This window comes from Selaginella moellendorffii, unplaced genomic scaffold (genome assembly GCF_000143415.4).
Source record: "Selaginella moellendorffii unplaced genomic scaffold, v1.0 SELMOscaffold_70, whole genome shotgun sequence".
In the NCBI taxonomy this organism is placed as follows: domain Eukaryota; kingdom Viridiplantae; phylum Streptophyta; class Lycopodiopsida; order Selaginellales; family Selaginellaceae; genus Selaginella; species Selaginella moellendorffii.
In genome coordinates, this window is record NW_003314331.1 from 470,566 (window position 1) to 485,496 (window position 14,931).

At 50.4% G+C, this 14,931-nt stretch overlaps 4 protein-coding genes across 5 annotated transcripts; 2 read left to right on the forward strand and 2 right to left on the reverse strand.

The window, feature by feature from the left end:
- Window positions 1-3: 3 nt before the first annotated feature.
- LOC9640736 lies at window positions 4-2,760 on the reverse strand. Its single transcript, XM_002985885.2, has 7 exons — window positions 1,654-2,760; window positions 1,513-1,595; window positions 1,336-1,459; window positions 1,171-1,278; window positions 993-1,111; window positions 775-932; window positions 4-724 (listed from the first exon to the last, which is right to left on the reverse strand). The coding sequence occupies exons 1-7, from the start codon at window positions 2,336-2,338 to the stop codon at window positions 55-57; spliced, it is 1,947 nt and encodes a 648-aa protein (XP_002985931.1). The 5' UTR covers window positions 2,339-2,760; the 3' UTR covers window positions 4-54.
- A 208-nt stretch (window positions 2,761-2,968) lies between these two features.
- Window positions 2,969-5,852, forward strand: LOC9640737 (GTPase Der). 2 transcript variants are annotated; one of them, XM_002985787.2, is made up of 12 exons: window positions 2,969-3,275; window positions 3,337-3,425; window positions 3,480-3,563; window positions 3,629-3,901; window positions 3,955-4,094; window positions 4,147-4,234; window positions 4,284-4,463; window positions 4,514-4,675; window positions 4,731-4,924; window positions 4,978-5,128; window positions 5,193-5,405; window positions 5,464-5,852. In XM_002985787.2, exons 1-11 carry the CDS (start codon window positions 2,972-2,974, stop codon window positions 5,388-5,390), a joined length of 1,863 nt encoding a protein of 620 aa, XP_002985833.2. In that variant the 5' UTR covers window positions 2,969-2,971; the 3' UTR covers window positions 5,391-5,405; window positions 5,464-5,852. The 2 variants fall into 2 exon arrangements, with proteins under 2 accessions (XP_002985833.2, XP_024515551.1); XM_024659783.1 differs by having other exon boundaries at window positions 3,139-3,275; window positions 3,330-3,425.
- Window positions 5,853-5,979: 127 nt separating this feature from the next.
- LOC9640339 lies at window positions 5,980-10,640 on the forward strand. The gene is made up of 12 exons (XM_002985788.2): window positions 5,980-6,102; window positions 6,344-6,582; window positions 6,644-6,768; window positions 6,850-7,303; window positions 7,351-7,466; window positions 7,526-8,360; window positions 8,414-8,845; window positions 8,902-9,090; window positions 9,147-9,371; window positions 9,441-9,795; window positions 9,850-10,042; window positions 10,095-10,640. Exons 2-12 carry the CDS (start codon window positions 6,367-6,369, stop codon window positions 10,561-10,563), a joined length of 3,609 nt encoding a protein of 1,202 aa, XP_002985834.1. The 5' UTR covers window positions 5,980-6,102; window positions 6,344-6,366; the 3' UTR covers window positions 10,564-10,640.
- A 7-nt stretch (window positions 10,641-10,647) lies between these two features.
- LOC9640340 (abscisic acid 8'-hydroxylase 4) lies at window positions 10,648-13,966 on the reverse strand. The gene is made up of 9 exons (XM_024659787.1): window positions 12,903-13,966; window positions 12,446-12,758; window positions 12,084-12,233; window positions 11,774-12,025; window positions 11,614-11,703; window positions 11,483-11,561; window positions 11,314-11,420; window positions 11,111-11,229; window positions 10,648-11,040 (listed from the first exon to the last, which is right to left on the reverse strand). Exons 1-9 carry the CDS (start codon window positions 13,103-13,105, stop codon window positions 10,944-10,946), a joined length of 1,410 nt encoding a protein of 469 aa, XP_024515555.1. The 5' UTR covers window positions 13,106-13,966; the 3' UTR covers window positions 10,648-10,943.
- Window positions 13,967-14,931: the final 965 nt, after the last annotated feature.

Here is a 14,931-nt window from a genome sequence, read left to right on the forward strand (position 1 = left end):
ACCTTTTGACTAGAAGCCGAAAAAATGGTTTTTACTCCTCTTGGTCTTCTCGTTTTACAACTTGTCCGTAAAATTGTTCGCTCTATCGGAGGAATCACTGCTCGCGCTTTGATCGAGAGCCTGCGAGTTACTGCCGCTGCCGATCGTGATGCTGCTAGCTCCCGGATCGTCCGCGAGAGATTTGTCACTGTTTACTGCGGACGAAGATGGTCCATTCTGTGAGCTCCGGAAGGAAGCTGGGAGAGAATTTATCCTCTGGAGCACTGGACCTTTGCTGCGATGGCCGGAACCCATAGGCCTCCCCGGACCGTTTGGAGCCGCGTAAGGAAGGAAGACGCCGGTTCCATTGAAACGTCCTGGCCTGGGAACCGGCGACCACCCTGGGACCATAACCGGGAGTGGAAGCGGTGGGAACGGTCCGCCTTGCGGAGGTGACGCTGGAGTCGGGGACGCTGGAACTCCGGTTGCTGGAAATCCCTGCTGCATTGGCGAGGAAGCCATTGGATTGTTACCACCGCCACCGCCACCACTGCTGCTGTTAGCTGCTGGTCTCATGCTGGTGTTAAGAAGTCCGCCAGAGCTTGACGAGCGTTGGAAGCCCATGTTTCTGGAAAATCTCTTGACGAGAGTTTTGCCGAGGATGAGACAGCACCTCTTTGTAGGCAGGGCTGGCACCGCGTATCTTGCGAGCTTTGCGGAGTTTCCTTGAAGAACTATGACGGAGCTGGACGAGAGAAACTTTCAGATGCATGTATAGACCAGTTTGAGACATACCCGATGGAAGCCGAGATTCTGAACTGTCCTCTGAACTCCCGAGGACTCTCCATGGAGATGAATCTTCCAAAGACCATGGAGCAATCCGACTGGAGGGTGATGATGCAGAAAGGTTGATCAAATTCCTGGCTGTTTGTCTGTGGTGGCAAGTATCCCCCCTTCATTCGTAAGTCATCTCGTCAGAAAGCACTTTCTAATACTTGAGACAGTTCACGTACCTCGCCCAAGAAATTAATAATATATGAGTCCGGCCGTTTTGAGGCCGGAATGATATGTTGCTCTAACAGACGATCAGCAATAAATTGTACGATTTCTGGCAAGGAATCTGGAGTGTCATCTGGACAGAAGGAATTCCATCAGAATTATAGAAGCATAGATGGAGCTGAAACATCAAACCTTGCGAAGAACTCTTTTGAGCGTCTTCTGTATTGTCAGCATTTTGCTGTATCATCAGGTCACTGCTTTTGCCTTTCAGGAATCGTTTCCCACCAAGGATTCTGTATCCTACACGAACAAGAAAACCACATGAATGATTATACAAATGCTATATAGATTACTTACCAGTGGCTCCCAGCTCAACTTTTCTTCCAGCTCCTTGAAGATCACTTAGTGACGACACCAGCCGCTCGATCTCCAAAGAGCTGAATACATTCTCGCAAATTCTAAGCCCCTCCACAGCATTGATCTGCACCACAGCGTCGTCAAGTATGAAATCACAAAATTTATCAGAACAGTTACCACTCTCCCGTCAACATTCTCAAGCGACTGAAAGTTCTTCGACACTTTGACTACGAGCTCTTGGGGCTTGCCATTCGAACTCCCTGCACTAACACGTACAGCCACTAGCGTTAGAGAGAAAAGAAATATAAAAACACGTACTAGCTTGAGCAGTTCTCTCGGAGCTCCGATCCACGGAAGCCAAGCTCGGATCGTGCTGGCCACTCTGGCCCTCCTGTTGGTGAGATCCAACTTCGTCAATACTCTCACCACCGACAGCGGCGATGGCGGTGGTGCCGGAAATTTTTTCTTCGCTGGTGCCAGCTTTGCTCGATATATCCGAGTCAGATTTGCTGGTTTCTGGCACGAAGTTCTCTTTCTTGTCAGCAGGAGTGGAAGCAGCACGGCTGAAATTCGGTCTCCGGAAATCCGAGTCCCCCCAAAGAGCTCCTCCTCCATCGGACCCAGATCCAATTCCCTGCTGCTGGTGGAGATGGCGCCTCTTGAGAGCTACTTGCTGGAGCGCCATGACCACTTCCTCCACCGAGAAATATTGCTGCATATGGAGCACGGCGGTCCAATTGTAGCGCCTTTGCCTCACGCAATTGAGCACGAAGTCATACTCCCCGGGGCATGACGCCACCACCGGCAAATGCTGGCACATTGCGTCGATTATGGCATTGGCGGCGGCGAATTCGCTGCGCAGCCACGAGATGAAGGAGTCCCTCTCGTCTGGAATCCATGGCTGGACGAGCGGCGGCGGCGCCTGGCCTGGAGGAGGAATCCCGGCTGCCTTGGCCTCGTCAACGAAGATCCTGTGCGGCAATTGGTTGGGCATAGCCGCCATAGAGCATCAAGATGGGAGAAATTCTCCCCCTTCCCCCCCTCTCCTGGAAGAACACGAGATATCGATCGATCTACACTGACCTTTCTTGCATGCCGGGGAATGCAGGTGGAATTCCGCCGCGATCTAGCTCGATCCGGCCGCGCCGCGGCGTTCTTGAGCCCGCCGCTGCCCTGCCTTTCCGATCCGATCGAAATTTCGCTCGACTTATCCCTGGCGCGGCCAGATCTGGTCGAGAAAGCTATTTGCAAGCATGCATTGCCGAAATAGAGGCTCTGGGTTGGAGATCCAGCGCGCGCTCTCCCAATTCTCGGCGCCGCTACTCAAACCCTGGACGCTCCTCCTTGAACACCACAATACCATAGCTCCTTTTTTGCCTTTCTCCCTCACACTAGACTAGAGCTGCCACGGGAGCGTGTTGTTTAACCCAGTAATGGCCATTACTCATTCCTTTCGGGCTGCATTTTTGGCCATATGACCCATGCCACTTGGCCGCTAGAATTCTAGACGGACTACAATTTTCCACGTGTTCCAAAGTCTAGAAGTTCAACGGTCTTGTATCGCACCACGTTTTAGCTTTGCCAATAAAACATAAAGGAATATGCTTAGTAATCTAGGGTTTAAGCTAGGGTTCTAATGGAGCGACTGTGCGTGGCAACGGGGCCTCTTCTATCCAGTGCGCGAGGCGCCAGATTTCTTCCCTCGAGGACGAGTAGAGGTGTGATTCCGGGTGTAGCGTGTAAATCTAGGCAGGCGAGGTGTCTCTCCGCCGCTCGCGATGAGCAGGGGCAAAATGCGGGGTCTTCTCAGCGGCAGAGCGCTGCGCTCGATCAATCAGATGAAGACGATGTGGATGCTGCGACACTGACTGAGGCCGATTTCGAGGATTTCACTATCGAGGACGAGGAGGAAGATGAAGAGGAGGAAGATTTCTTTGGAGGTATGCTTAATTCTTTAGATGCTACGTACATTGCCTTGAATAGATTTTATCTAGAGAATAGAGGAGGAGTCTCGAGCTGACATCGATGTCACGCCCCAAGCACAAGGCAAAGGCAGGCGTAGGAGGCGGGACCGTGTCAAGGGACCTGAGGTAAGCTTCCATTGTCTCAAGGTGATGGCGTGATCATTATCATTTACTCTCCAGGTACCAAGTCATCTACTTCCGAAGGTAGCCATAGTTGGAAGGCCCAATGTTGGAAAGTCTGCTCTTTTCAACAGAATTGTTGGTGTAAGTTTTCGAAGTTTTCTTTCTTTCGATGAGTTCTAAAATCGTTTCTCTCTCTCTCTCTCCAGAGAAACATGGCTATTGTGCACGATGAGCCCGGCGTCACTAGAGACCGTTTATATGGCAGAGTTCGTGGCTCTGTCCAGGAGTTTATGCTGATAGACACTGGTGGTGTATTGACAATTCCAACGAGTGCAGAGAGCGGTTTAGCTGGTGGTTCTGTTGCCGCTGCTCAAGCGAAGAAGGATGCAGCAGCTGCTGGCCTTCCATCCATGATTGAGCAGCAGGCTGCATCAGCTGTCGAAGAAGCTTGCGCACTTGTGTTTGTGGTGGACGGCCAGGTAACCAAAATTCCTCGTTTACATTCAGCATACTCACTTTGTCCATTAGGCAGGCAGGACTTACGTCGGCTGATATCGAAATTGGAAACTGGCTCAGACGCAAGTTCAAACACAAGAAGATCGCTCTCGCCGTGAATAAATGCGAATCTCCAAAGAAAGGACTCTTGCAGGCGGCAGAGTTTTGGTCTCTCGGGTATGCATTGCCACGTAGTCAAATTTTGCTGCTACTAGTTTTTCTGTTTCAGGTTCACACCTGTTCCTGTGTCGGCTATTTCCGGTTCTGGTGTCCCGGATTTACTCGAGGATGTGACTTCCGCAATCAAGGAGAAACAGGTATAGATGATCAGTACTGAAAGACAATAACTGTTTTTCTATTTACCAGGATGAGTTAGAAGCGAGCGAAGGCGACCGGCCTTTATCTGTGGCAATTATTGGGAGGCCAAATGTTGGCAAGAGCAGCATTTTGAATGCAATAGTCGGGAAGGAAAGAACGATAGTCAGTCCCGTGAGTGGAACCACTCGAGACGCAATCGATACAGAAGTAACTGGACCCGAGGGGAAGGTTTGCTCCTTGAGAAGCCACAACTTCACTAAAAGCTCTGTTGTTTGCAGGTCTTTAGACTGATAGACACGGCTGGAATCAGAAAGCGAGCAGCTATTGCCTCTGGCGGTAGCAAGACAGAATCTTTGTGCGTTCAGAGCGCCCTCAGAGCGATCCGACGTGCAGATGTTGTTGCTTTGGTCATTGAAGCGATGACTTGCGCAACAGAACAGGTACTTAACGCAAGCATGGACTTTTGAAAAGATTTTTTAGCATTGATTTCTACAGGACTATCGGCTCGGTGAGAGGATAGAAAAAGATGGGAAGGCCTGCATCATTGTCGTGAATAAGTGGGATACCGTTCCGGATAAGAATGCGGAATCTACTTACTGGTACGATATGGATGTCCGTGAGAAACTCCGTGTGCTGAAGTGGGCACCGATTGTTTACACCTCAGCGACAAGCGGACAACGAGTCCAAAAGTACGTTCCATTATTTTATCATCTCGTGCATATCTTAATTCGATGCTTCGTAGGATCCTGGCGACAGCTTTGAGTGCTGGTCAGGAAAGGGAGCGCCGGATCAGCACAGCGATTCTTAATCAAGTTGTCCAGGACGCGATCAACATGAAGCAGCCACCTACAACTAGAGGTGGCAGGAAAGGTCGCCTATATTTTTGCACGCAGGTGCGTAAACTGCGCCTACAGAAAAGTCGAGTTTTGATGATTTGGCTCTGCTTTAATCTTCCAGGCAACCACACGCCCCCCGACATTTGTCTTCTTTGTCAACGATGAGAAGCTTTTCCCGGATGACTACAAGAGGTACATGGAAAAGCAGCTGCGCCAGAATATCGGCTTCCCTGGCACGCCGATTCGCCTGTTCTGGCGGAGCAAAAGGCTTGCACGTCCGGGCTCCAAGCAAAGCACGCAGGAGCTCGCCAGCGTTTAAGTCTACTCTCTCGAGGTGCGGCCAAATCTTTCCTTGCAATTCCATCTCATGCTTTACGTGTCGTGTGCTACAGGGGCTTGGAAAGTGTCAAGTCGCTAGCAGCCGCCACCAAACGGCTGTAAGAGTGTGGACAAAGGCTCCACCAAAATGGACAAGGATGGGTTGCTGCGAGAGGGAGGAGCTACATATATTCTCTTCTAGGTTTTTCTAGCTACACCAACAACAGAGCAACCACCAAAGTGCACAGGGTATGATTTGAGGCATTAAATTTTCTTAAAGAACTTTGCGCTACTGCTTCCAGACATTCCAGGTTGATCGCTCTAAGATCTAAGATGGAAATCTATCCATGGATCGATCTAAGATAATCGCGCAAACAAAAAGAACAGGAAAGGCCTAGATTTTCTCATTGTGTATGGCAATGTTCTGTAAACACGTGTCATGCAAGCGTTTGCTCGTGGGCCACGTGGATGTTGGTTACGTCCGCAGAATTATCCGTTGGGTGGGCAGTTCCGGCCGCCGGCCGGTCGGGAACCGCCGGGTTCTACGAATATTCCGTTGCTGGCCAATATTTTGCCCTTTTCCCCATTTCCTCCAAAATAGGGGAGGAATGGCGATTTCTTAGGGCTTGGCGAGCGCGGGATGTGAGGAGTGATCCGGGGAGGCGCTGGAGTGGACGCGTGAGAGGCGCTCCGCTGCGATCGTGATTCTGCTGGTATGGCAATGCGCGCGTGTGTCACTTTGTGTGAAATTTTTCTTCTTCTTCCTTTCTTTCTTCCTGGTTCTCGGCGGAGAGGTGGATCGATCAGGGATTCATTCCCTGTTCCTCGTTTGCCCCCATTTCTCCGCTCCATTTTCATGCCTCTTTGTCAGAGTTGTGTCTGTTGAAGTTTGAATTCCAGCTGAAAATTCACTGTTAAGTTGTCTCACGCGGTTTTCTCTCGTCCTTTTTGCAGTGATTTGAGATCTTGTTCCGCCCATGGCAGCTTCCATGACCACTGATACTGCGAACTTAACGGGTACTATGATGGATATCTCCAGCCCCGCCATCGCGTTTGACATCGAGGTGGCGGAGTCTCTTCGGGCGACGTTTTCAGTGCCAAAACGAGTGAGGAGGAGGCTGGAGCAATCGCCAGAAGCTAAAAGCCTCGAGGATATTGAAGCCAAGCTCAAGGACGCTGACTTTAGAAGACAGGTCTGCTGGCCTTCTTTCTTCCTGACTTCTCGAAGTTTTTCTTACTCTCTTTCTTTTGCAGCAATTCCATGAGTGGCTTGCAAACAAGGCCAGGCCAAAGCGTAAATCCGACCAGACAAGCTCTCCTCTGCCAAAGGAGCTTGCTGAGCGCCTCGAGGCCAGGCTTTGTGCAGCAGAGCAAAAGAGGTGTGTTTGCTTTTAACTTCTTTCTGTTGTGGACGACTTGGTGCTGAAGTTTGTCTTGTACGAATTTGTCTTGTCGTGTAGGCTGGAGCTTTTAGCTCAAGAGCAGACACGACTTGCAAAGCTTCATGAGCTGAGAATGGCTGCAAAGACTGAAGCTCAGCTCCGTGCAGAGAGGGAAAGGGAGGAACTGGGGACGAAAGTTGAGTCGCGTGTTCAGCAAGCGGAAACAAACAGGATGGCGCTTGTGGAAGCTGAGAAGCAACGGCGAGCTGCAGCTAACGAACGTATTGCACAGTCAATCGTGCAGCGAACTACTCTCGAAGATCAAGAACGCGAGAAAGCTGAAGCTCTTCGTGTTGCCATTTGCCAGAAAATTGCGGCTGCAGAAGAAAAGCGGGCCTGCTTATTGGAAGCAGAAAAGAATCGGGCACAGGCGACTGTCACACAAGCCAGGAAAGTGGCAGAAGCGGTTTTACGGGAGAGGGAACTGGAGTTGATGAACAAGAAGGAGAAACTTGAAGCTCGCCTTCTCAGGGTAAAGTTGTCTATTACTTTTTTGTGGATTCTGATTCTTTCTCTCAGGCAAAGCGCCAGCGTGCAGAATATTTGCGACAAAAGGGAGGCTGTAGAGGAACGTGTCACAATCATGGGCACAAGATGCATAAGCATGGGGATCGGCTTTGTCGAAAGCTGACGAGGTATGTTGTCTCCTTGACTTGTTTATTAACTGCTCACGTTTTTCTAAATTATGGCGTAGGTGCTGGAGGCAATTTCGGGTGTCAATGAAAACAACTTATGCACTGGCCCAAGAGTTTGCCGAGTCCGGTATCAGCCAGCGTACTGTAACGTCTCTTCCGTTCGAACAGCTCGCCAGTCGGATAACTTCTCCTGCGGCATTGAGGAGTGTGAAAGCTCTTCTTGCCCGTATCGAAAGCCGGCTCATGCTCTCGGCTGCGACGGAATCGTCGGAGGTGGCAAAGATCGACGTGCTACTGAAGCGTCTCTCCCCGCCACAGCGTAAGACAGCCTCTTCCGGATCTTCGAGGATGAGCAAAAGAGGCGGCGCTCAAGCTCCTGCCAAAGCTCCTGCCAAAGCTCCTGCCAAGGCTCCTGCAAAAGCAAAGGACAGCTCGAAGCATGAGGACCATCACGACCTTGAGAGATATCCAGCGCGTGTTTTCCTTTGTGCCTACATGATCTCCGGGCATCCCGACGCAGTGTTCAGTGCAAGAGGGGACCGTGAAGCTGCACTGGCTGAGGCTGCTGCAAAGTTATTGCCAGAGTTTGAAGCATTGGTTTCAACTGTTATAGACGGCCCGACTCCTTCCTCCCCTCCGCCTTCTCCATGTCCGGAAAGCTACATCGATGGACAACACAAACCTTTCGCGGCTCAGCTGGCCTCCTTCGACACTGCATGGCACTCGTACCTCTGCCGGTTTGTTGCATGGAAGGTTAAAGACGCAGAGTTGCTCGAAGAGGACTTGATTCGAGTTGCTTGCCAGCTTGAAGTGTCTATGCTGCAAAAGTGCAAGATCGTACCTGGGAAGGATGCGTCGGAGCTGACACACGATACTCAAGCCATTCGCAAGCAGGTAATATTATAAAACTTGATAGTTTACTTGGGTATAACCTGCTCGCTTCTCAGGTTCTTGAAGACCAAAGACTTTTGCGTGAAAGAATCGTCCATTTGACTGGTAACACCGGACTAGAGAAAATGGAGGAAGCGCTTTCAGCCGTCCGCTCCAAGTTTTTGGAAGCAAAAGAGAATGGTGTTCCATTACCGTCACCTTTTGCGTATTCGTCGCCAGAAGACCTGCGAACCGTCCCTGAGTCGCCGGAATCAGATGGACAGAAGGACGAGCGACCGAAATCGAAAGCTGCACGCGCCCTCTTCACTGCAGCTCCAACCAACACTCCAAACATGGAAGCAGTTCCAGAGGCTATGAACCTCGATCCTGCTGCTGATCTCCACAACTCCGGGATGACAAACGAGAGAATTGTAAACGAAATGATGCACGATGGCAACTGGACGATCCCAGATCAGATGAACCCCTCTGGCAGTTTGTCGAAAATGGAGGTAAGTTTCTTGTTCTAAGCAGTAAACACATGGCTAATATATGCACATTTTCACAGGCTCAAATTCGGACAACTATGGAAAGAGCCTTTTGGGATAGCATCGAAGCCAATCTCTTGAAGGATACACCCGATTATCGGCAGGTTGTGAGCCTTGTAGGGGAAATTCGGGATGACCTCGAAAACATAGTGCCTGAGGCATGGAAGCAAGGGATTCGCGAAAGCCTTGACCTGGAGCTTTTGTCACAGGTAAGCAAGTTTATTCTTTTCTTTCGAACTCTAGTAATGGTTACTTTCTGCCGCAGGTTCTAGAGTCGGGCATCAATGACTTCAGATATCTGAGAAATCTGCTTGACTACACCCTTGATATAATTCTGAGACTGGGTGCTCCAGCTCGTGACATGGAATCCAAGACTGCACAGCAGGCGCTTATCGAGGATTTGTCAATGGCAACGACTGATGCTGCAACGAAAGAATCCTTTGGGAAAGCTGTCGTGAAGGGAATGCGTTTTGTGTTCGAGCGCTTGCAGGTATGCATTCTCGTCGATATCGAAATCCCACAACTAAAATACTAAAATACTAAAATACTTTCATGGCAGGTTTTAAAGCAGGACATAAGCAACGTCAGGCTACAGTCCCTCGCGCAACTCATCAGTGGATCGACTGGACTTGACTATCTACGAAAGGCATTCGCCGATCGTTATGACTTAACCGCTTCAACAACAGACGAGCAGCTTTTTGAAAAGCTCTCCAAAACCGTTCGGTGGATCCGCGCGACGCAGTCTTCGATGGAGGCCCACAAGAGCGAAGTTGACTCAGCATTAAACTCTTTCAAGTCGCTTTCAGCAAGCTTACCGCCAGCAAGCGCTCCGCCCGCGTTTCCAATGTGCACGGGTGGAAGAGTTGCTGTGACTGGAACGTCCAACTCTTCGAGGCAGAAAGCAGTTGCCTCAGGTACGAAAGATTCTTTTGTTTTTCTGTCACATCTCATTGTTTTCTTTCGCACAGGTGCCGAGGAACCGAAACTGGGATGTGTAAGATGGGGAAGCAACGAGGCCATCGTTCGTCTCGGGCTCCTCTCCCTCGTCACAAGCTCCGAGGCTGCTACTGACAAGAATGTACCAGAAACACTCTTACTCAACATCAACAGGCTTCGAGACTGCCAGAATGACTTCCAGCGAGTGGTGGTGATGGCTACCGGGTGAGTGTGCTTTTCATTCTCGACTGCGGCTTTGCTAAAGCGAGCTTTGCAGGCTTCTACTTCTCCGGCAAGAGCTCATGACGAAAGTCCATGGGCCCGAGCTGGAGAGCATCCTCGCGGACGCGTGCAAAGAACTGGAGAGCCTCCTCAACGAGCCCATGGCGTCGGTGAGCCAGATTGGATCGTTCCTCGCCAGAGTTTGCGCCAAGCACTGCAGCGAGAGCTATCCGGACGTGGATGCGTGCGCGGCGTTCATGGGCAGGGTGCTGGAGAGATCTCTCTCGGCTGGCGACGCCGTGTTTGAGCGAGTGGTGGCGACCATTCGATCGAGCTTGAGGGCGATGCTGGTGCTCGGGAGTGGCGGCGACGGCGCGGCGGTGGTGGAGTCGGGGCTCAAGAGGATCGGCGGCGGCGTGTTCCTGGAGGAGATCGCGGGCATTGCGCGGAAGATCGACAGGATCTCGAGTGTCACGGTCCAAGTTCACGGGAGCTGGTACGGACGGGTGGTAATGTTCAACTGAAAGAGACGATGCCGTACGGCGGGGTCTCCAAATGTACAAACGAAAGATTTTAGGGTACTAAGCTTAAATATTTGAAAGAGCGCGGGCTTATAATTTAGGGCTTTTCTTATTGAGTTTAAAAATTTGCGGGAAAAGAAGGTTATTCTAGGTTTTTCTTTGAGCGCTTGCAAATGAATCGGTTCTCCTCTACAAAGAATGCGCGCTTACAAATCAAAGCGGGATGATCAAAACCAAATCGCGTGCACACATGCTTGGAAATCGCCGCGCGCCGCTCCCTCCCAGGTGCTTATCCACAGGGTTATTACGAAGAAAAGGCTATCTTACAACTTCTTTCCCCCTTTTTTTTGTGTGTTTCTTCTCTGTGCGTGTTTGTGTGTGTTCTAATCGCTTCGTTTCCAGACTTTGAGGTGCAAGCCTCCCTTGGGTCTCGGCGTCGGCCAGTACTGGACGCCACAGTCGCCACCCACAATCTTCCAACTTCACAAAGATCACCAAGTAAGTTCTTTTGCTTTTTTTCTCTCGGAGTTGGTCTAAGCTATTTGCATACTTGTAGTTTGTGACGAGAAGATGGATGAATATCAAGGCCTCCAATTTCACGACTTCGCTTCCAGGACATAGCCGGATCCCGTTTCCAAAGGGCGTGTAAATCCCAGGCTTTGGAGGCGTCTACAGCACAACTTAGAAGGGTATTAGTACCGAAGGCTTCCATCTCAACTTACTTGGAACTTCTCTTCTTTTTTTTTTCTATACCAGGAATCTGGAGGGGTCGAACTTGTGGGGATCCTTGAAGTACGTGGGATTCAAATGGAAATGTCTGTAGTAGACTTGGACTTTCCATCCTTTTGGAAACAGGACACCTGCATAACAGAAGCTTGGTAAGTACTGTGATTAAATTTGCGAGAGGTTTAGTAGACCCGACCATCATGCTCGACGTCCTCGACTACTTCACGCGGCGAGAATGGTGCCACATTTGCCAGCCTCAGAGATTCTTGTACAACCTGTAAGTTTCATGCCAGGTTTGTTTTTTTCCTTCACTGAAAAGCTGCTTACCCTTAACGAGACTGGCATGTTTTTTATCTCGCTCCATGTCAAGGGACTCTCTGGATGTTCTCTTGCGCTCCTTATTTGGTCCTGCTCGTCCTGGAACGCCAGCAAAAACGGGGTAAGTTTTTCTAAGCGAAACAGGCAAAACCAATTTCGTTCTTCTTACTCTGACTTGTTCGAGAATATCTGGGTGTTCCGTAAGGTACTTGACGATCCACACGAGGAACACGGCCGTGGTTTCGTGTCCAGCAAAGAGAAAAGTGATGAGGATATCCCTGATCTCGTCGTCCGTGAACTTGGTACCTTGATCATCCTTTGAAGCCAAAAGCGACCCCAAGATATCACTGTAAGTAGTTGCCGTGTCGCTTTTCCTTCTTTTCACGAGGCTCGTTAAATCTGTCAGAATCTCCTTGCTTTTCTGCAGTTTTAAAGAAGCTCTCAGGGAGAACGTAAACACTGCGAAAGTGAAAGCGTACCTTGATAGCAAGATGGAATCCAGTTCCTGGGAAATTAATTGGCATCGAGATCGCGCCGTTGGAGAGGATTCCGTAACTATCCAGCAACCGCATCGACTCCTCGCATGGGGCCATACTACAAGTGATGCTGAGCGCAACGTGGAAGGCAAACTAAACAACATAAAAGATCATCAGAGGCTATCAACAAAGCTTTGCACGCATTCGAAAGCATCGACCGGACAGTGAAAACGAAATTGGCCGTGACTCCACGACCTTTACGGGAGCACAGGGACAGTGACTAAAGTGTGAATTCACAAACAAAACAATTTCGACAGCGGAAAAAGGCGACACCAGGCATGAAAGCGCTGTTGCTGGCTGTTTACCTTTCGAGTCTCGTCGTGGGTGACAACAAACTCCCGCTCGTTCCAGTCTTCCAGACACCATCTGCAAAGACTCTCGAACTTCGGAATGCTGTCCCGAATCGTCTCGGAGAGCATGGAGGACTGGACAATTTTCCGAATTCGCTGGTGGAAGGCTCCCTCCCAGGACGGATGGTTGAGGACTCTGTCAATGGACGGGGGATATATCGCCTTGAAAGACTTATGCTTGGTCGCAAGGATAAACTTGGCATGCTCCGGGGTGGACGTAATTATGGTCGGACTTCCCAGGATATGCGTCCTGTAGATCTCTCCGAACCTGCAAGCGTGAAGAGAACAGCATTATTCTCGAGTCGACTCTGCACAGACGAAGAAGCAGAAGGAGAAGACTCGAAACAGAATTAATCTGGAGGAAATGGTGGAAGATCAAAGTGGAGGACAGAAAGAACTGTTTTTTCTTTACCGTGCGTAACGCTCGCGGAAGAACTGATCCGGACTCTTGTAGAAGAAGTGGAGACTCTCGCCGAGCCAGGGAATGAACCACCAGCGGCCTCTGGGAATTTTACCACTGCCACTCTGGGCGATGTACAGGCTCCATTGCACCAGGAACACAGGAAACGTCAACAGCACTAAGGCACAAGCGATGAGGACTCCGATCAAAACCATGCTGCTGCTGCTGCCGCTCCTGCTCGAGAAAATTATGTGTGACTTTCACTGCCGCGCCTTTATCGCTTCGGTTAGCGCGGCGCGAGGTAAGACATAGCTGCTTTCTTTGCGACTAACACAAAGTTCGTGCGTGCAGCTCAGCTTCTCGGCTTGATAACAACGAGCAGCGTCGTCAACAGTTCATGCGCGTGTCATCCAACAACACCTACTGCATACAGACGCAAGACAAAATTCCTATCTGCCTATCGCCAAGCCGAAAGCTGCCTGTTGCTGTTGGACGTTAGAGTTCGAGAAAGCAACTCGTCAAGTAGGAAAAAGCAGAGACCAGGGAATGAACGCAAATCCAAAGAAGGCGAGGCAGCGCTTGAATCAAAGCTGCAAGCTGATGAGCCGCTGCCGCTGCTGCTGCTGCTGCGACTGCATGGTCTGAAAGGGAGAAGTTATTTCAACTCCGCCCAGCTCCAGACATATACGCATCAACCTGATCCAAGTTGTGCGTGCCGTCAGCCGGATATTTATGAAGAGAGCTTCATCAATACCACGACTCCTTCAATGGGGGCTCTGGACTGAGCAAAAAGAACTCGAGCAGAGACAAAGGCAAAGACGCGGCAGTGGTGAACAGGCCTAGCTCACATGGGCATTACCAGACGAGCAGCAGACACGTAAAAGAAAGAAAGCCGAGGGGGTGGACTCGTGAAGATGGGAAACAGTGCTAGCGAAGAACGCAACGGTGATAGTCGTCTTGTGCTGAAACAGAGCTCTGCGCGGCTGTGCTATACTGCCGGAGAGGTAAGTGTGTAAGTGTGAGAGATTGAGAGCTCTGCTAATGCCTCCTCTTATACTTTTCCAGGCTGGGCTTCTACGCGCTCGTCGATAGCAGCAGTGGCAACCAGTGGTTCGCTCGGCTTCTACGCGCTCGTCAATAGCTACGTACAAACAAGTCGCTGGTAGCCTTGCTAGCGTACAAACTTCGCAGGAATTACCAGGCACAAGAGCACAGTAGCCGCGCGCGCACGCACGCACTCCACAGTGTGAGTGCTTCGCAGGGTACGTTTAAAGCTGGTGATTTGCTCCTCATCTCGGCTTTAAGGCGGGATGAGCTCGAGTAAGCCAAGGTTGCTTAGGTGGCGACTCGTTGATTTTGGGCCGTGAGCTTGACAGGGAAGAACTTGTGCGACGTTTTGGAATCTTGACTCCTCCTGGATTGGCGTCGAAAAGCTTTGGCGTCAAAAAATGGGAGCGGGATTGCGATCGTGAATTGATCGAGAAAAGAGGAACCGACAGTGGAATTCGCTGTCCCGTCTAGATCTCTATTCCCGGTAATTGGCGCGGTTTTGTTTTTAAATTCGAATGTTTGAAATTTAAATGCGATTTGGCGCGCCCGCTATCTCCATCCCTGGCAGCGTGTGGTCCCCGGGCTTGTGGTCCGTGACCCGTGGCAGTGAGGCTCACGAGTCTGGTGTCCGGTCACAGCACACCCAATTTCTTTCCCCCGGCTCTGTCCTGGCCAAGGCAAATTCGCGGGCAAATTCGCGGGATTTCGATTTAATGTCGATTTCTTAGCTCGGGTTTGTCGATTTTGCTAATTCGATCCCTTCTCTCAAGTGGGCTGTCGATGGATTGAGCCCAGATCTCGGTTTGGGGGTCGGGTCCGATCAAAGCTTTTTCTTCGCGCTGTTGACACTAATGTGAAATGTGGAGGCCAGGAAGAGAGAGAGAGAGAGCGAGGCAAAAACAAAAGAAAGAATAGAAAATCCTTTCTTTGCTCGCCTCCCTCCTTCTGGACCAATGTCCAAATACAATGTTCCAACGCCAAGTGGGGTTCT